This window comes from Arachis ipaensis, chromosome B08, assembly GCF_000816755.2.
Source record: "Arachis ipaensis cultivar K30076 chromosome B08, Araip1.1, whole genome shotgun sequence".
In the NCBI taxonomy this organism is placed as follows: Eukaryota; Viridiplantae; Streptophyta; class Magnoliopsida; order Fabales; family Fabaceae; genus Arachis; species Arachis ipaensis.
In genome coordinates, this window is record NC_029792.2 from 48945480 (window position 1) to 48966035 (window position 20556).

The 20556-nt window shown below is 40.0% G+C and overlaps 1 protein-coding gene across 5 annotated transcripts; it reads right to left on the minus strand.

Annotated features, from left to right (window-relative positions):
• LOC107613566 lies at nucleotides 6667-12548 on the minus strand. 5 transcript variants are annotated; one of them, XM_021109436.1, is made up of 9 exons: nucleotides 12383-12548; nucleotides 11307-11552; nucleotides 10919-10970; nucleotides 10790-10838; nucleotides 10585-10666; nucleotides 10349-10493; nucleotides 10141-10246; nucleotides 8804-8870; nucleotides 6667-7635 (listed from the first exon to the last, which is right to left on the minus strand). In XM_021109436.1, the coding sequence occupies exons 2-9, from the start codon at nucleotides 11496-11498 to the stop codon at nucleotides 7060-7062; spliced, it is 1269 nt and encodes a 422-aa protein (XP_020965095.1). In that variant the 5' UTR covers nucleotides 11499-11552; nucleotides 12383-12548; the 3' UTR covers nucleotides 6667-7059. The 5 variants fall into 5 exon arrangements, with proteins under 5 accessions (XP_020965095.1, XP_020965094.1, XP_020965093.1 ...); XM_021109435.1 differs by having other exon boundaries at nucleotides 10141-10249; nucleotides 12333-12547; XM_021109434.1 differs by having other exon boundaries at nucleotides 10141-10249; nucleotides 12383-12546.

Here is a 20556-nt window from a genome sequence, read left to right on the forward strand (position 1 = left end):
ACCTTTAAACTTTAATTTTGTTGGTTCAATGACCGATCTGATTTGCAGAACCTTGACATTTTCTATGCAGCCATAGATTGACAAAACAATAAAAAATTAAAATTAAAAACGAAAAACTTGCATGAATAGTTAGTTTACTTGTGTTAGAGTTCTAAATTCCGCTTTGTGTATATAACAATTTATTAGCCAACAATAAAGCTTTAAATGGAAGCCAAAATGAAGGAATATAGAATTTTTTTAAATAAATAAAATAAATATTTTATTTACCAAAATAGACAATTTGTAGCATTTTTACAAAAATACATCATGTCTTATTTTGTTTACAGTGTAACGAATTAATATTATACGTATTTCATTTACATTGTAAACAAAATAAGAAACAAAACGACGTGGCCGTATCATGTTTGTACACGTAGTGTATAACACTCTTATTTCGTTTACAATGCGTATAGTATTAATTCGTTTACACTGTAAACGAAATAAGACTGGACGACGCCTATATATATGCATTTTGTCCACAGCAGCTGTTTGTACCTTAAACCATCCATTTCTTCAATTTTCTCCCACTTATACCCTTCTCTAATTAAATTTACGACTTACTTCAAGATTATGGTGCTCGATGATAATCACGATACGAACATCTACTGATTGAACGCGACGTGGCACATTGCGGGGGCAGCTAACTTTGAGATTGGTATTGTTCTTCGTTTTATGTTTATGTTAAAACATAGATGTGTTGCCATAGTTAAGGGTACTTTTATAGAAGTAGTATGCAGTAGTTGTTAGACGTATGAATATATTGTTAGAAATGGTTTAAATGATACATTGTGATGTTAGGCATAATTTGACATAGATTTAGTAGTTAAATATTTATTTAGAATTGTTTTCCTTTAATGTATGTTATAAAGGCCAATGAGCTATAGTTCAAATAGCGTAGTCTCCACGTACTTTCCTAGAGATTGTGGGTTTGAGTCTCACTCTTAACTTTAAAAAAAATGTAGGTTATTAAGCCTATTTTTTATGACTTTAGTTATTAAAATAGGGTTATTAAAAATTTTTGGTAAACTTAATTATGTAAAAAGATGTGAATGTTTCTATTTAGTCAACATTTAAGTAACTGGATTTTTCAATTTAAATTTATTTAAGACTTAACTTAAGTTATTAAGTTGATGGTGTACTTGTTGTTAGTTATTTAAGTAAATGTTTTACAGAATCTAGCTTATAAATAAGATGAAAAATGAATGTTGTTATTAATTATTTAATTAATTAATTAATTTTATTTACATTAAATTATATACACGTTTATTAATTTAGTTACGAATTTTTTATCTAGATATTTTTATTTAAATTAAATTATACAGACGCTTATTAATTTAGTTATTTTTACTTAAGTAAATGTTTTTATTTAAATGAATTTACAATGTAAATGTATGTAGTTATTTGTTAAATTAGTTTACTTATAATTCAAATTAATTTGTTATGTAAACGATTGTTGATAGGATTATTTACTTTAAAATTTTTATAGCTTTATAGATTTACACATTCCTGATTCGGGTTTTTTATTGTTTACCAGAGGTTTCGTCTACTTCTTCCCAAGAGAGTTAGTCACACACTCTTATCACCGGACGCCATTGTCCCCTACCCGAGGGAGGCTTGCTTCGGCAACGCCATGCCACTCAAAGATTTCATGTTTGGCAACTCCCTAATCACGGCACATTTGAAGCGCTATCGTCCAGAGACTCACACCTTCCATCTGCCATGGGGTGACTGCACCATCACCCTCTAGGACGTCGCATACCACCTCGGGCTGTGCGCTAGTGGAGAACCTGTTGGGGGATGCTTTCGTGACTTCCATACATGGTACAGGACAGAGGCCTGGGAGTTGGTTGAACAGCTACTCGTGCCAGGCCTCCTGTAGTGCTGCAGCAGGGAGTGCAGAGGAAGGAGTCTTTCTCCCTGAAGCTGACATGGCTTCGGGAGCATGTTTGACAGATGCCCGATATTAATGATCCTTCCACCCTCCGATAGTACGTAAGGTGCTACATACTGTTGGTGATCAAGGATTACCTGATGACTGATAAGTCCAATAATACAGTCCATCTCTGGTGGCTCCCACTGCCAGATGACTTTCAGAGGTGTCGTTCTTTGTCCTGAAGTTCTGCGGTGCTAGCATGAACGTACCATTTCATATGCTCCACAACACACCGCTCCACCACAGACATCGCAGAATGCACTCCTCTGCTGGTATCTTGGATCTACCAGAGATTTCCTAAGTGGTGTCCACCTGAGCGACACGTTTACATGTATTCGATGGCTGTGAGGTAACTGTCCTGTTTGGTTTTACTTTTCTTCGTTTTCGCAATTCAATAACATTTGCAACTAAGTGAATTGTGGTTATTCTTGCATTTGTCTACAAGTTGATCGGCATGACATAACAGAGTAGGGACCAGCCCGAGCAGAAAGTCCTGCAATGGCGTCGGGAATTGGATCAGTCACTGTAGGATGAGGTCAGCGAGTTACACTTTTATTTTGTTAAACTTGTATAGATTACTCACAATTTTTTGCACATGTCACTGATTATTATTTCACTTCCTTCATTTGTAGTTCCTTTGGATGCCGTACGACGACCCTGCACTTCGGGATATCTGCCCACTATGGCTAAAGGAAGAGACGGAATGGAGGATCTGGATGTATGTTGTCCCTCTCATCTGCTTCAACATAGTTGAATTCTACCATGCCGACCGGGTGAAGCGCTAGTTCAATGGCGAGTAGCCAGTGCCAGGGGACTCGGTCAACGTCGACAAGTTTCTGACGACCACAAGACGGGGCGAGGACATCTGGTGGCCTACTAAGCATCGAGAGTGGTACGACCGGTGGAGGGCTCAGTTTCAAGAGGGATACCAGATATCCATTTAGCCATGCTTAGACTATTGGCTGATGCAGGAGTATTGGGATTGGTATCCACTGCACTGCCGTGTTAGACACTTGTGGGGCAGAATGTGCTTGATGACCCCAGACTATTGGACTTTCCAGGAGACATGCAGCCTACTGCCAGCCAATCTCAGGATGTCCTAGACCTTTCCAGGGACGTCTCTGACCATCGTAGGCTGGTCAAAGAGGTTCGACTAGACACCCGACAGCCTACCTGGAGAGACAAGGGTGTTTGGGAGCGTGGAGGAGCCGGAGGGATAGGGTTATGCCTTGTAGGGAGCGCTTGGATGTACAGTCCAACAAGGAGACGAAGTATCACCAACAGGAGGAGCACAGTGATATCCCAGATGACCAGGGTGACTCACCGCCTTCCCCACCACCACCACCCCCTCCTTCACCTCCACCAGGGACAAGGTTAGTTGTGCATGTGCCTCTCGTCCCTTCCTAACGAACAACTGCTATAGCCTATCATTGATGCATCGCACGATGGCTGAAATTGGTAGATAGCGTATACCTCTGAGCACAACATTCATGCACTTAGAGAAGTTTGTCGTCATGTGCCTAAACCGGCGTTCGCTATCGCAGTGTTAGAGCCCGATCTCTTTGTTGAATCTTCTAGCCCTCCCACGACAAAGCGCTCAATGCATCCATGTACCACTCGTACCCAATCTTGCTTGGACTGTAAGCAACATTTATAAGATACCACTTTTCCTCGGCAAACTTGAAACGACACATGAAGTTCGCCGCCATGTGCCGGACTTAGTAAGCGTGAATCACTTTAAGAAGATGCCAACCACTATCGCCTGCTCTCAGTGCAGCCATGATCGCTTGAGATCTATGAGAAATAATCAACAGGCCTTTCTATAGGGTGACGTGTCACCTCAGATTAATAAGGAAGAAAGACCATGACTCGGTCGTCTCGGACTCGACAATTGCAAAGGCCACAGAAAGGATATTGCTGTTACCATCTTGTGCCACTGCAATAAGCAAAATACCACCATATTTGCCATATAGGTGCGTGCCATTGACGAAGACGAACAGCTTGTAATGCACCAAAGCCTCCACACAGGCAGGAAAAATCCAAAATACCTTATCAAACATGCTGTAATCACGCGCCATTAGGTGTCTATCATAGTACGGTACAGCACTGATCTCACATATCGTTCCGGGACAACAACTCTGGAGTGCTTACAGCAACCTAGATACTTTAAGGTAATGACTCCTCCCAATCACCGTATATCTGCGCAATTACCTTTTGCTTCACCATCCAGACCTATCTGTACGAGGGTTTGAAGTGATAGTTTTACCTAACTGCACTTTGTAGGACAAAGATGCTGACGGATGAGCTGGATTGTACCAATGGCAGGATGACACGGCAGATGAGACTGTTGTCCAACTTACGGTGGTCCTAAGACATGGTAAGGGCTAAACACGTATGCGCTCCTCCTACCCTATGCACCTCCCTAACAGAATAGAACAACCGTGATTGACATGTACAACAAGCATAACAATGATAATTGAGAATACAGAACACAATTGAACTTGAATTTATTGTATATCCGAGATTCTGTCGAAGAGCAACACGAAAACTCCAAGGGCAACCTAATTCATATTGTCGGCAATGCACGTGGTATTTCAATCGATTCGATTCCGAAACTCGGTACTCAGCACTTCTGGGAAGGCTATAATTCTTGACTGTCTGCAGCACTGCATCTCTGCTTTTGCATATGTGGTCAACCCGAAACTCCACACCATCGTCTAAGTTGTAATCGTCTTCACCCGTGTTAAAAAATAAATTCTCTCTTGCATCGCGTCCAGATCCAATGTATGATAGCGATTGGGGACGGATGACAAGGCCAGAATTGGATACAGGACAGGCAAAAGATACCAACGTGATGGCTCAACCGGGGTTTCCGGTACAAACTCCTCCTCGTCATCATCTTTAGAAGAACCACTTTCATTGCTATCCGCAACATACTACTCGTCTGAGTCCTCACCGTCAACGTCCATGTCTTCCACTGGGCTAGCCACGTGTATCAATGGTGGTGCTAGAGGCGAGTTATCCTTCACAAAGTCCGACTGTCTAGATCCACCACTGTCGACATCACCAACCTCCGTAGAAAACTCCATCACTTGTTCCACCATAATTCTCTCATGGGTGTCAACATCAGGCACACATGCTCGTCGCCATGGAGCCAAAATAGACAAAACTGAAAAACTTTGTTTCCCATCAGTGCTAGCATTCAATACCTCACCCTTCCAATATCTTTTCTCCCGCTATCACTGACGCTACTGAATATCAGACTATTTAGCTCGAACAAAAAACTTACTCGCAAGATACGTAACAGCATGAGATTATCACACTCAAATATCACCTCATTATCACTGTTTCTCATATGACAATTGGGATACACACTTACAACCAAATATCCACACTACTACTTGACATTTTGGTTTATTTAAAAAAAAAAAAAAAGAGGTAAAGAAGTAGTGAAATGTTTGTAAAAAATATAAAAGATTGCACATCCTTTTATAGCTGCTGAAAATTTATTGTTAAATACCTCGTTTACGCTGTACACGTCATAATTATTCATGTATCTTGTTTACCGTATAAACAAATTAATATTACACGTATTTCATTTACACTGTAAACAAAATATACACGTTTTTCGTTTTATGCCTTATTTCGTTTACAGTGTAAACAAAATATATGCAGTATCAATTCGTTTACACTGTAAACAAAATAAGATATAGAACAAGATATAGAACGCATTTTGATAAAAAATACTACAGATTTTTTATTTCAGGAAATAAAATATTTATTTTATTTATTTAAGAAAAAAATCCAGGAATATAACACTAAATGGATGCGCCCAGATGGAATTAAACTAGGTCAAAGAATTGAAATCAGTTCCTTGATTTAGAACTAATTAATTAAGTAGAATTGAAATCCAAATCACCAAATGCAGTTCTATTTTAGTGAAACTAGCCAAGTTACACTATGGATGCAGCAAAATGAACTAAATTGGAGGCAACAGAGGTTGGAAGAACCGAGTAGGTTAGAGTCAGAATGAGAAGCAATTCTTGTGATTGAGAGAATGCATTCTAACTAATTAATTTTCTAACTGCTAAACTAACTCTAACCAACTAATTTTCTAACTGCTCAACTAACTCGCGCTTCTCTTCAAAAGTACTAAAGTAAATCATACCAAATATATATTTTCTCTTTTCTATCCCTCCCCTTTTTCTTCCCTCCCTCCTCCAAAACAACCCGCTCCAGAGAAAAAAAAAAGTTTCAACATTCTTACAAGTGCATTCCAAATCAAGGAATGTAAATCAAATTTAATTAGAAGTTTATACCAAACTAAATTCATCTCAATAATCAAGTTTACACGTTCAAAATACCCTGCACGAGGAATGTTCCATTCAAATAACGGGATAGTAACAAGATCTGTCAAATTCTACTACAGTCATCAACTTGAATATGGACAATTTCATAGTCCAAAGAGAAAATTGCTTTACAAAAGCGCTCTAACACTTGTCGTATACTACTTTGGTGCTAATTTTGAAGAGAATTTAGATCTGTCACTGAGAAAATGAGATTTTCGTTTTTATTTTATTTTGTTATTTTCTCAGAGGAGGGATTGGGGAGGTTTATTTTGGCTAATGAACATATCATTATCATAGTTTCAGATCCACTACTACCTTGGTTAGGGCCAAACGACTACTAAGATATGCCGTAGAAATTTGATTTTCTTTTCTTGCTCATTGTATGTCTAAAATGTGGCATGTTACTATAAGAATGAAAAGACATCTTTCAAAAAAACTATTGAAACTTTATAAAACTATATACAGAAAACCAATAAGGAGGGAGGCACAGGGCATCAAACACATTTTTTTTTTCTAAAAAATGGCATAAAGCAACAAGCTTTGATCAACTGGAATTAATAGTTTTCCTTTGACATCTATATACATAGATTCGCATGAGAAGAGAGAATCACTACCTGATCGAACACATTGCACACGTGTGTGATCTGCTTAAACTCCCAACGCAAGACTCAGCCAGCCAAATAGCCACAACAAGCATCATGACTTTCAACAAAGATTGAACAGTACCTCAACCAAAAACTACTGCCATGAAGCACCATGTCCACTTGACATTGCTTGAGCTTCAGCTAAAGAGACAGCCATAGCTAGCATCATCTGCTCCTCAAAACTCTCGGGAACGATGGGGTTTGTAGTACTTTGAAGGCCTCCATCAATGTCCCCAGATTGTGGCAACGATATCTCATCACCATCTTCAGCTGCAGCAGAGCTGGCATAGCTAGTTGACGTTTGAGCCACCTCCTGTCCATGAACTATGTCCCATTCACCATGACCCCTAGTCATGACAGTATCATTTGTCGGCACCTCATTGAGGTTGTCTGTAGGTGTATAACTAACCATATCTCTACCAATCCTGTTATAATACCTTCTGGAACCTTGTGTGTTAAATGATGTGTTTTCACTGGTGGAGATTGTAGATGAATCTCCAGTTACTTGTTGACGCTCAGCAAGAGCTGCAATGGCACAAGCAAGACCACCAGACGGGGATGAGGATGATCCAGTCTGTAGATCCATGACAGGTAAAGCATAGTGAGGATCAGCTACGTATTGTCCAGAAGTAACATCGGGGAAAGATAGATTTCTCTGCTTGCCTTTCTCCTGTAGTGTAACGTACATATTTTAAGTCAATGAAATCTACGGGCACACACAGCTCAACAGAATCAGAGTGGATTAAGGTAATCCCACCCTTGTACTCTTATTGAACTCAGAAAAATGCAGAAGTACTGTATGAAGCAGTAGAACAGTAGAAAAAGAAAGATAGGGGCTGATATTAGAGAGCCAGCCTCTCTCCTAGCCTATTCTCACTCTACTCCAGAATCTGCCCTCTACCACTACAATCTATTACTCAAATACTCGCAGCTCTCACGCTTCCCTCACTACCTGAGCTATGTGGCAAGTTAGTTACAAGTTAAAACCATATTACCCATTTCATTCTTTCCCTTTTTATCCTCTCTATTATTCCTTCTATTGTAATGAGAGGGCAGAGGTGGAATCTTCACTAAGGATTAGAATTAGAAGCTTCTATTCCTCCCTCACCTGATACTCTTACCTCACCAAGGGATGTAACAGTGAATCTGTTTTTCCTTTTTATTTTCATTTTCTTTTAGAGAATGATTCCAAATACTTGCCACTCCTTGATATTCTTTCTCTTCATCGTTATAATATAAAAATAACACTAATTCCATGCATGCGTGGGTTTGTGAGATTACCATGCTGTGATGTAAATTCACCATCTCACATTGTGTCTATCCTCCTACCTGATCCTAAAGAGGATCTTGATCTTGACAACCTTGCCATAAGTTTTTTATGTGAAAAGTGAAGGATGATAACCAATAAATGGCGTGGGATTAAATAATAAAAATAAATAAATAAATATGAAGGAATCCTTTCTGCAGTAATTTAAGGATTAACATTTAAATGAATACATGCAAGCTAGAGACAAAGATCAATTCTGAATATTCACATCTTTCTTTCACACTAAAATCACTTTAAGCATAACATAAAGAATATGATGCAAAACACAGGATATTGCACTCCTTTGGAAGAACTTCCTTACTTATTTTCATCATTGTCCATAAGCAAAATAACAGGCAAGTGGAAATTTTCAAAATTGATTGACGACATGACACCAGAAAATAAACTGTGCGGTTAGAAGATTTATTAAACAAGTTGTTAACATCCATTTTTATAACAGGGAAGCAGTTATCTTGAATTTTAATACACTCACTCAAAATTGAAGGAAAGCATATTCAAACAAAAATTTCACCTGAATAGAAAGCCAGATTGCTTCCATGACCATTATGTCTTCAAGATCAACATCAAATTCATCATCTCTGCAGTTTAAAGCATTCGGCGAAAAGAAAATTAGGTGAGTCCGCAAAGTAATTTTAAAACATAAAAAAGGACCCATGTGAACAAGATACAAGTATTTAATACTTGTTGACAACAAGGCATCAGCGAAAATGACCAAATATATAGAGATGGGGCTCTGCCTATTATACATCATACAGGTAGGTATTCAATGCAAAATTAGAACGTGAGGATACAAACCTCATAAGTAGTTAGATATGGACATGGCAGAATACAACAGATCACATAAATCAAATACTACATACATTGCATAGGGTGATAAAGAAAATAGTTAGGTCAGTCTATGATTACAACGGATAAGGAGAAAAAAAGTTCCAATTATCATTTATACCATTCTGTGATACCACACATACTCAATTAGGAGAAATTTTTATTACAAAAAAATAAGGAAGGATGTGGCCATGCAGGCTAGGATTGTCTAATACCAATGCAGAAACCATTATATGAATAGCAGATAGTAATATATGACTGATACAAATAAACAGTGGTAAATTCTACTCGAATCATCAATTCTACTTATTATCTACCATTTGCAACAATGCATAATACTAAATATTTTATTATGTATTTATACTGTTAGACCAAACTATAAAAACAAGTAGATTTTACTTGTATCATATTAGAAATGTTTGTTTCATTCCCAATCCAAATAAAAACACAACCATTATCAGAAAATTTTATGGATAGTAAAAATATCAACCCAATCAATACATAATAACACTTAGTGGTTGATACTTTTTGACACAAGTGAGGCCAATAATGGTTATTACAATACTAATTTTATACACCGAACCTACACCAAGTGTTTCATTAATTTATGATTTGAATCCAAAGCTTAGACACAGACAAATGCAATCTATATAATAGCACTTGGTAATGTTGCGATCATAGTGGGTTGAGAATAGGTCACAAGATAACCTTAATGGTTTATGAATCCAACCCATCATAGACATGGTAGGCTCAATCACCTATTCGGACTAGTTCGGGAAGGATAACGTGTTTTTCCTGTTTTTTTTATTTTTAATATTGGACTCAATACTTGATGATGCAACGGATATACTGCTCATAGGAAAATCTAACACCAAGAAGAATCCTCAAACCATTTTCAAGAAATCAGACATGTCAACTGATTTTCATTCCCTCATTGACTTTTAGGTATTTAATACCATATGTGAGAAAATATGGGACATAGAAACATAGAACATATCATGCAAATTTGGGAAATTGGTTTACCTATTGGTCCTCACAGTTGGAGGCGGTGGTCTAAACATAGAGGTGGCACAGGAGTCTTGAGATGAAACAATTTCCTCATGTTCAACAACAGAAACTGAAGATGCAGCTGCTACACAATTTGGAAAGAGAGAACAAGAATAATTTCTATTAGCATGATCAGTCAAATAGAGACATACAGACAAAATGAAGAACTGCCTCAAATAGCTACCTGCATTTGTGCTGTATTCAACATCTGCAACTGCCACATTCACATTGGCAGATCCTGTTTCTAGTCTTTTATGCAATCTTTCCTCTTCATCCTGAAGTTCTTGCTGTCGCATCCTAATTTTGGCTTCTATTACGCGTTGCTCTTCCTGAAAAATAATGAGGCCGTATAACTTGATTCAATGTGAAAGTTTCCAAAAAAGGCATTCTTAGACAATATTCATGGTAGATATAACTTACAATCTGCTCCAACCCCTTTTCTTCCTTTGATTTAACGCCACGATACTCCACAGCATAATTTGCTGTTTTGCAAAAGGGACATCTTGTGTTGTTAAGGCAAGCAATAGTTCTAATACTAAAGCAACAAGAGGAGGAAGCTGTCGTATAGACAATAATGAGTTATGTATTCATATTGTTAAATGGAAAAACTAGTAGTGAAGGATACTGGGTAGGCCGAGTTGAATTCGGAACTTTCATCTGCAAAAAACACTCTGCTAGAAGGAAAGTAATCAGGTTACATACAAATGTAATCACAGAACATACAACCAGAGACAAATAAATAACCAAATAATACCTGTACAAATACTTTTTGTGCAACATCTTGATCTGTTTAGACTTGGATAATACTAAATTAAGAAGAAAAAGAGGGAAACATCAAATTGGATAATCGGAAAGAGACATAATCAAAGATTAAATTTTCAAGACTTCAATACAAACAGCTCATATATTTTTTTCCCTTATCTTTGGATCAAGTAATTTGTGATATATATCTAAAACTGACATGCTACATCCTCGGTCGTTTGGTTCAAAGGTCAATAAAAATAAATTAAACCCAATATACGTGATCCGAATGCCATAATAATAGTTTAATTGTGAATGATGAATTGATTAATTTGTTCATTATATACGTTAAATAATACACAAAGAAACCAATAAAGTGTAAAGTATGTTAGAAAGCATACCAGAAAGCAAATTGGGCATTCTTCCCGATCCAACGCAGTTTCTTCATCTCCAGGATAGCAAGGAGCAAGCTTCGATTCGAGTATAAGCTTCCTCAGCTTTTTATGATCAACATCTTTATGATTATACAGCCCTTGTGGCCTTGTGAATTTTTCGTCTACCACTTGCCTCCTCCTCCCAAGTTTATTACCCATCCAAAGAAATTAGTTCTCCTTCTTTGCTATTGACACCTTGAATTCTTCAAGAGACTAAGCAATACAACAGCAACATGAGTAAAAAACCATTCTTCACCAAAATTACTCAAATTTCCATGTCAATATATACATATAGGCACAAAAAATTACAAAGAATGATTGACATATACAACCAACAACAACTAAAGAATCTAAGATACAAATACAATCAATAAAGTCCTTTCTGCTCAATTCACAGAGATTGTTGCAGATACACATTCCAAAACCCCTGCAGTGGCTTATGAATAATGCAGACACAAACAAAAACAAGTAAACATGGTGCAACAGAAACCCGCAAATCCCACTTTACCATAGAATCACTCAAGAAGTAAAACAAACAAGCTTTCTTTCAAATTCCCTAAAATTCATTGCCCAAACGACAAAAGCAAACAAAAGAAAGTAAAATCCGAAACAAATTATAAAAGTCCAGCTTGCAATTCAAGTGGTTGCATTTAGATTTTTAGAATGTTCCAACAACAAAGACTCCTGGATTCGTTAATAACCAGTCAACAATTACGACAAGCTCATTCCAAATGAATTGGAATTGGCAAACAAATGACGGCGACAATACAAGAACCCTAATTGCAGCTCGGCGGAGCTCCAATTAGGGAACAACACGCATTGGAATATTCAATTAAGCAACGAGAAACGCGACGGAAGAGATTAAAGACCAACAAAATAGCACAAATTGAACCCAAACTCGAGTGCCAGAACCCAGTGAAAGTGAACAATAACTATAAGAAGAACTGAAGAAGCTTCTTGAAAAGCAATTAACAGTGAAAGAAAAGCACTTACAGGGAAGAAAATCGAACAGGTAGAGAGAAAATTGGGAATCGGAAACGTACCTAAAATCTTGCGAACAGAGAGAGAGAGAAATAGACGGGGATTTGAGAGAGAGAGAGAGAGAGAGAGAGAGAGAGTTGAGAGAAGAAAGGAAGGAGTAGTAGACGAGAAAAGCTTCATTTCCTTCGCCTATTCGCCAATGAAACTCACTCTCTTTCACGCGCTTACCTGCCGCGTGACTCTACGCCGCTCTGCGTTTGTTGACACTTTACAAACGTTATTTAAGGGAATGGCAAATTTTGTAATGATACGATTTATTCACTATATTTAGAAAACGAGTAATATTAAAACTAATTTTTCCCGTCAATATTAGCCAATTTTTTTAATTTTATTTATTTTAAATTATAAATTTTAATTTTTAAATTCTCTAGTTTATTTGCAAGTGAAGAAAAAGAAATACACTTATTTAACTTTACTTTGTTCATAATTTCAACATAAATAAAGAATAAAAGTGTTCGGTTGGTCGGGTCCCAGACGGTTCGGAGATGACTTCTGGATCTGAAGGTGGGCTCCGGCCTCGATCTGGGTCTGGAGTGTGAGATGTGGAAGCTGCCGACTTTTCGAACTCTTCGAGAGGAGAACGGGGTGCCACCTGCAAGGACACTCCGACGCTCAAGTCAAAAACTGTGCAGGTGGTATAAAAGTAGGGGGTATGATGACATACCTTGGGGGAGGGGTAGGACCCTGCCCTTATATACCCTGTCAGTAGGCGGGCCCCACAGGGGAGGCCACCTTCCTGGAAGTTTCCTTCCCCACAACTGTCATGCAGCTGGTAGCGAGGTGCGTGTCCAGGTTGCAGATCGGACGGGTCATGCGCGTTGACCTGACCGAGTAGGTCGGGTTGTCCTCGGGCCAGGTCGGCCAACGTGCCAGCTGGGCTGGACTGTAACAGTGACCCCAACGCGCCAGCTATGGCTGTGAGCGCCGTTGGTGGCGCGTTCTGCTTTCTCCTTCGTGTGTCGTCGCCTAGTCGGTCGTTCGTGGTGAGGACACGCCTTCTGTGCTTGTAGGCCTGTTCGCTACTGGGGAGCATATTTTGTCGCCTCATTCTTCGCGCCGAGCATTTAATGCTCTTAATGGGTAATTCAAAACCCTACGGAAAAAGACCATTTTGCCCCAGCCCTTCGCGCTTCTCAGAGTTGGTTTCTTTTTCAGTTTTCATTTGGCTTTACTTTAGTTTTATTGCACTGTGATAAACCCTGTTTTTAGGGTTTATCTTGTGTTAAATTTAGAGCATTTTGATAACCTTTCCTCACATTTATTCAATGAAATAGCATGATTTTGTGATTGTCTCCTTATTTGTGCTTAGATGTGGAAACATGCCTTTTAGACCTTTAATTTGATGATTTTTATCCTCCTTCGATTTCACTAGATGCCTTGATGTGTTTGTTAGTTATTTCAGATTGAAAAGGGCTAGGAGAGGATCAAAGGAGTGAAAAGAAAGCATACAAAGTGGAGAAATCATGAAAAGCCAAAGATTTGGGAAAACGTCCATGGATGCGCGCGCACACTATGCGTCTACGCGTGGATCGCGAAATGCTCCATGGACGCGTACGCGCGCTATGCGCGTACGCGCCGAAGGCCGCACGTGACTCTTTTAGTCAAACTCATGCCTGGCAATTTTGGGGGGTTTCTGGCCCCATTTGGAGCTGAGTTTTTGGCGGGAAAAGATAAAAGGAACCAAGGATTGAAGGGGAAGACATCACTTCACACCATTAGTCACATATTACACTTTAGATCTAGTTTTAGTTAGTTTCTAGAGAGAGAAGCTCTCTCTTCTCTCTAGGATTAGAATTACGATAAGGATTAGGTTAGAATTTCTTAAATCTAGGTTTTAATCTTTGCTTTCATCTACCTCTACCTTTGAATTCTATGTTTCTATATCTTGTTCTTTCATTCTCTTATTGTATTTTCTTCTATTTTGTTCCTATACTTCACTATCCTGGTAAGCTTCATATTCTTTTCCCTAGTATTGATGTGGTGTTGTTTATTTTCTTTTTCCTGATTTTGCATGTGCGTTCCACTGTTGATATGAATTGCATGTTTGCTGGCGTTTTAGCATTAGGTAGATACTGTAGGGGGTTACCATTCTAGGATTTTGCTTTTCTGGCCTTGCTCTTGGCTGTAGATTCATACCTTGCTTTATTATAGTTGTTGAATAGGTGAATTATAGTTTCCTGGTATTAGTATCGGCATACCGGCCTCTTAGACTGATATTGCGTGGTACCCCCACTGTAGGTATGGCCCAGCGTCCCGTCATAAGGGTCGTGAGACCGGCGCCCTATGACCGATATGCTTGGGTGACTTCAGATGTGAAGGAAACCCCTAATCAAATGTCCTTGGAGGAACTCACTGAGTTCCGACGGGCCAATTATCTTTGTGGAGGAATTGACGAGGAGGTTAATTACGAAGTTTTTGTTCCTGCCGACAACGAACGAATATTCCAATTAAACCTGCACTCTCTCTAGGTCCCCGATTGGATGTGGTTGTATAAGGCCATTGATGAGCGGATAATTTATACGCTTTTTGACATTGTTTTTAGTATGTTTTTAGTAGGATCTAGTTACTTTTAGGGATGTTTTCATTAGTTTTTATGTTAAATTCAAAGTGGATTTATGCATCAAATACTTACTCATGTAAACCCTAGTAGCTAGTTTATTATAAATAGGACATCTTACTATTGTATTAGGCATCTTTGGACGCCTGGTTCTTAGATCAGAGGGGCTGGCCATCTCGGCCATGCCTGGACCTTCACTTATGTATTTTCAAACGGTAGAGTTTCTACACTCCATAGATTAAGGTGTGGAGCTCTGCTGTTCCTCAAAGATTAATGCAAAGTACTTCTGTTTTCTATTCAATTCTTCTTATTTCGCTTCTAAGATATCCATTCGCACCCAAGAACGTGATGAAGGTGATGATTATGTGTGACGCTCATCATCCTTCTCCCTTATGAACGCGTGCCTGACAAACACTTCTGTTCTACATGAAATAAGCTAGAATGAGTATCTCTTAGATCTCCTAACCAGAATCTTCGTGGCGTAAGCTAGAATGATGGCGGCATTCAAGAGAATCCGGAAGGTCTAAACCTTGTCTGTGGTATTCTGAGTAGGATTCAATGATTGAATGACTGTGACGAGCTTCAAACTCGCGAGTGCTGGGCGTTAGTGACAGACGCAAAAGGAGGGTGAATCCTATTCCAGCATGATCGGGAACCGACAGATGAATAGCCGTGCCGTGACAGGGTGCGTGAGCATATGATTCACTGAGAGGAGGGGATGTAGCCACTGACAACGGTGATGCCCTTGCATACAGCCAGCCAAGGAAAGGAGTAAGACTGATTGGATGAAGATAGTAGGAAAGCAGAGGTTCAGAGGAACGAAAAGCATCTCCATTCGCTTATCTGAAATTCCTACCAATGATTTACATAAGTATCTCTATCCCTATTTTATTATATAATATTCGAAAACACCATTATCACTTTATATCTGCCTGACTGAGATTTACAAGGTGACCATAGCTTGCTTCATACCAACAATCTCCGTGGGATTCGACCCTTACTCACGTAAGGTATTACTTGGACGACCCAATGCACTTGCTGGTTAGTTGTATCGAAGTTGTGACAAATTATGAATTAAGATCAAAGCACCAAGCTTTGGAGCCATTACCAGGGATTGTTCGAGCCTGGACATCACAATTATTTCGTGCACCAAGTTTTTGGCGCCGTTGCCGGGGATTGTTCGAGTTTGGACAACTGACGGTTCATCTTGTTTCTCAGATTAGGTAATTTTCTTTTTGTTTTATTTTCAAAAATTTTTCAAAAATCTTTCAAAATTTTCTCCTTTGTTTTCGAAAAAAAAAATGTTTTCAAAAATAAATTATTCTATGGCTTCAGAATTTTTAAGAATGAATTCTAGTGTTTCATGAAGCATGTTGAAGCCTGGCTGGTTGTAAAGCCATGTCTCAATCCTTATACTCAAGAGAAGAGCTTCTTTATCTTTCTTAGCCAATTGGCTGTTGAATGTAAGGAATGTCAGGCGTGTCATGTCTGAGTTACATACTAAAGCTTGGCTGGCTATTAAGCCATGCCTGACCCTTTGATTGGAGCTTTAGAGCATAAGATTCCTGGAATTCATGTTGAAAATTTTAGAATCCTTATTTTTTCTTTTTCATATAAATTTTCGAAAAATATAAAATAAAAATCCAAAAATTTAGAAAATCATAAAAATAAAAAATATTTTTGTGCTCTTGTTTGAGTCTTGAGTCATATCATAAGTTTGGTGTCAATTGCATATGCATCTTGCATTTTTTCGAAAATATCATGCATTCATAGTGTTCTTCATGATCTTCAAGTTGTTCTTGGTCAGTCTTCTTGTTTGATCTTGATGTTTTCTTGTTTTGTGTCTTTTCTTGTTTTACATGTGCATCTTTCGTTTATTAGAGTCTAAACATGAAAGATTTCTAAGTTTGGTGTCTTGCATGTTTTCTTTGCATATAAAATTTTTCAAAAATATATTAGGAATTTTCAAACAAGAAGAGAAGATGGCAGCCGAAAATAATAATAATGCAAGGAGGATGCTTGGTGACTTTACTGCACCTAATTCCAATTTGCACCAGCCATGTTTACTCGCCTGGGAGTTCACCTCCCTTTCTCCTCCTTTCAAATGGCGCTACTTAACCGTTGTGACGTGACGCCGTCGCAATTGCATTCGAACAGTTGGGCTTATATCCGCTGTTTTGAGATGGTGTGCGAGCATCTGGAGCTGCCGGTCTCTGTTGAAGTGTTTCTCTTTCTTTTTACTTTAACAAATCCTTCAAAGGAGGGGAGGGCTAAAAAGGGCTTCATGTCCTTCCGGGCGGTCCAAGGCTGGAGGAGCTTCAGCGTATTCGAAGATTCCTACCATGGATTTAAGAACAAGTATTTCAAGGTCCGCCCGGCCGAAGGTCGGCATCCCTTTTGGCTGACGTTAGAAGGGGAACGCCGCATACCGACTTACTGGAGTTTTGGGGCGGGAGCTAACGCCTTTACCAAAATAACGTATAAGGGGTTGTCCCCTGAAAATAAGAGGGTTGCCGACGTATTGTTGGCTGTTTTTAGGAAGAACCTCGTTAACCCTCATCTTCTTATGGGTGATCGGGACATGACTAGAAATTATATATGTGAGTGGTCGTTTAGCAATTTACCTATGCTTACTATTGCTCTCATTTATCTACCCGATTTGACGACTAACTGGCTTCCGTGTTTTGTTGCAGCGTCAATGTCTGCCAAGGTAACAGGTCGTGATGCTTTGTTCAACACTTTTTTGGCTGGTAGCGACGATGACTCCGCTACTCCTGCTCAGGAGGTGCCACCCGAGGATACCATCAATCCTGAGGTTCAGTCCCAACCTGCCCAGGGGGATGTGATCGGCACCAGCTCTAGTTCTGGTCCCTGGCCAGAGGTGGAAGTTGAGCCAGTGCCCCGAGCAAAGGCGAAACTGGAGGAGGAGGTGGTTGTCATTGACAACCCCAGGAAAAGGAAGCCATCTTCCAGCCCTGAGGGGGTTCTCACCGTCATAGAGAAGAACTTTGATGCCGAGAACTTTATCGATTCCCAACTGCTTCCCAGCACGGAGGACTTCTTCTATGGTGGGGACCTCTCTTCTCAAGCGAGGTGGATGTACCACACTACCTTGGCGGGGACGCGATCTCTGGTGGTGAAGCTTGAGTCCCCTGTCAAGGCTAACGCCAAGTATAGAGAGGAGGTGAAGTTGCTTCGGGAGCAGCTCACTACTGCCGAGGAGAAGGCCAAGACAGCCAAGGAGAAGGTCAAGGTTGCTGACAAGAAGGTAAAGACTGCCGAGGAAAAAGTCAAGACCTCTGACGCTACCGTGGCCCGCCTTACTGAGCGAGAGCTCACCCTAGAGGGTCAGATTAACTCTTCTAAAGGTCGGGTGGCTGAGCTGGAGAAGGAGCGTGATGAGGCGCTCTCGTCGGTTAAGATGGCTCAAGCTGAAACTGCTGAGTTTAAGAAGAAGTACAAAGAGACCGTGAAGCAGGGCAAGAATGCCATTCTGATGACCGAAGAGGCTCTCAAGGCTCAAGTGAAGCTGTTGGCTCCCGATTTCGACACCTCGGCAGTTGGCGTTTTCAAGACCATTAGGGATGGCAAGATCGTTGACATGCCGAAGAAGTAATTTGTACTCTTGTAACTTGCGAACTTTGTAAGCTTTTGAACTGCTTTTGTTGAAACTGTTTGCCGCTTGGTCGGCTTGTAATATACTATGCATTCCCCGCTTAGTCGATAATCTCCTTATATTATGTTTTCTTACCGTTTTATTGGCATTGGCTATTTTCTTTTATTCGTTTACTGTTTTGCTGGTAATTAACGAAGCCAGGTCGTGGCTTTTATCGCTTTAATAGCCGCTCACTATGGTGTATTATTTTGGTGGTTCCCGGGGTGATCAGTCCCGGGTTACCGTGTTGTCGTAGCATTTATTACTCAACATGATAGTTTTGTTAATAATACAGAATATAGAAGGAAAGAAGTAATTCAACATAAAGTGAACATTAATCGGTAACTGGTCAAACACATAGCGATAACAAATATATGACAAAGGCAAATGATTCAACATAAAGTAATACGGATCTTACTAAGCCTGTTAGGCTGGTAGGTCACTTGGTCGGTGTGCTTGGCTTAGGAATAGAATCTTCTTAGGTTACCCGCATTCCATGTTCTCGGAACTTCCTTGCCATCCAGTCGTTCCAGCCTGTAGGCGCCTCTGCCGATCACCTCCTTTACCCTGTACGGGCCTTCCCAGTTTGCCGCCAGCTTTCCTTCCCCCGGAGTCGGGAGCCCAATGTCGTTACGCCGTAGGACCAGGTCATTCTGCTCGAACTCTCTCTTGAGCACTTTGGCGTTGTAGCGCAGGGCCATTCTTTGCTTCAACGCTATTTCTGACAAGTGGGCCATCTCCCTAGCCTCGTCTACTAGGTCTTTTTCCACAGCCTCTTCTATTCCTACCAAAATCAGTCGTGGGCTCGGCTCGCCAATCTCCACAGGTATTATCGCGTCTACCCTGTAAGTAAGGTAAAGGGGGTCTCCCCGGTAGACGATTGCTGAGTTGTGCGGTAGGACCAGACGACCGAGGCTAACTCGTCTGCCCATGCTCCTTTCTTATGGTCAAGTCGCCTTTTGAGGCCTTGTAAGATGACCTTGTTGGCAGCCTCGACTTGGCCGTTAGTTTGGGGATGTTCAACTAACAAGAACATTTGCTTTATGCCCAAGCCGGCCAGGAATTCTCCAAACTTCTTGTCAGCGAATTGAGTGCCGTTGTCCGAGATGACGACCTCTGGATCCCAAATCTGGTTATCATTTGCCTTCACATGAACTTTCGGTAATTGGCCGATGATATGCCGGCTAGCGGCTCGGCCTCCACCCACATGGTATAGTAGTCGATGGCAACAATTAGGTACTTCACCTGTTCGGGTCCCACCGGAAAAGGCCCCAAGAGGTCGACTCCCCATTGCGAAAATGGCCGGGAGGCCATTAGAAGGCTTAGTTTCACTGCCGGCGCTTTGTGGAAGTTGGCGTTCTCCTGACACCTCTTGCATTTTTCCACGAATGCTTTGGAGTCTACCATCATTGAAGGCCAGTAGTAGCCAGCTTATGAGCGGATAATTTATACCATTTTTGGCACTGTTTTTATATAGTTTTTAGTATGTTTTAATTACTTTTTATTATATTTTTATTAGTTTTTATTCAAAAATCACATTTCTGGACTTTACTATGAGTTTGTGTATTTTTCTATGATTTCAGGTATTTTCTGGCTGAAATTGAGGGACCTAAGCAAAAATCTGATTCAGAGGCTGAGAAAGAACTGCAGATGATGTTGGGTTCTGACCCTACTGCACTCGAAATGGATTTTCTGGAGTTACAGAAGCCTAATTGGCGCGCTCTCAATTGCGTTGGAAATTAGACATCCTGGGCTTTCCAGCATTATATAATAGTCCATACTTTACGCGAGATTTGATGGCCCAAACTGACGTTCAAACTCCCACCTGAGAATTCTGGCGTAAAACGCCAGAACTAGCACTAAAGCTGGCGTAAAACGCCCAAACTGGCACCCAAGCTGGCGTTTAACTCCAAGAATGGCCTATACACGTGTAAAACTCAATGCTCAGCCCAAGCGCACACCAA

Excerpts from the sequence above, each read along its gene's own strand:
- LOC107613566 (XM_021109435.1), bottom strand. The coding sequence starts at position 11,498 with ATGGGTAATAAACTTGGGAGGAGGAGGCAAGTGGTAGACGAAAAATTC. Across the intron at positions 10,667-10,789 it reads AATTCAACTCGGCCTACCCA|ATGTCCCTTTTGCAAAACAG; the intron begins GTATCCTTCACT and ends TAACAACACAAG. Across the intron at positions 8,871-10,140 it reads CCAACTGTGAGGACCAATAG|AGATGATGAATTTGATGTTG; the intron begins GTAAACCAATTT and ends TTTAAACTGCAG.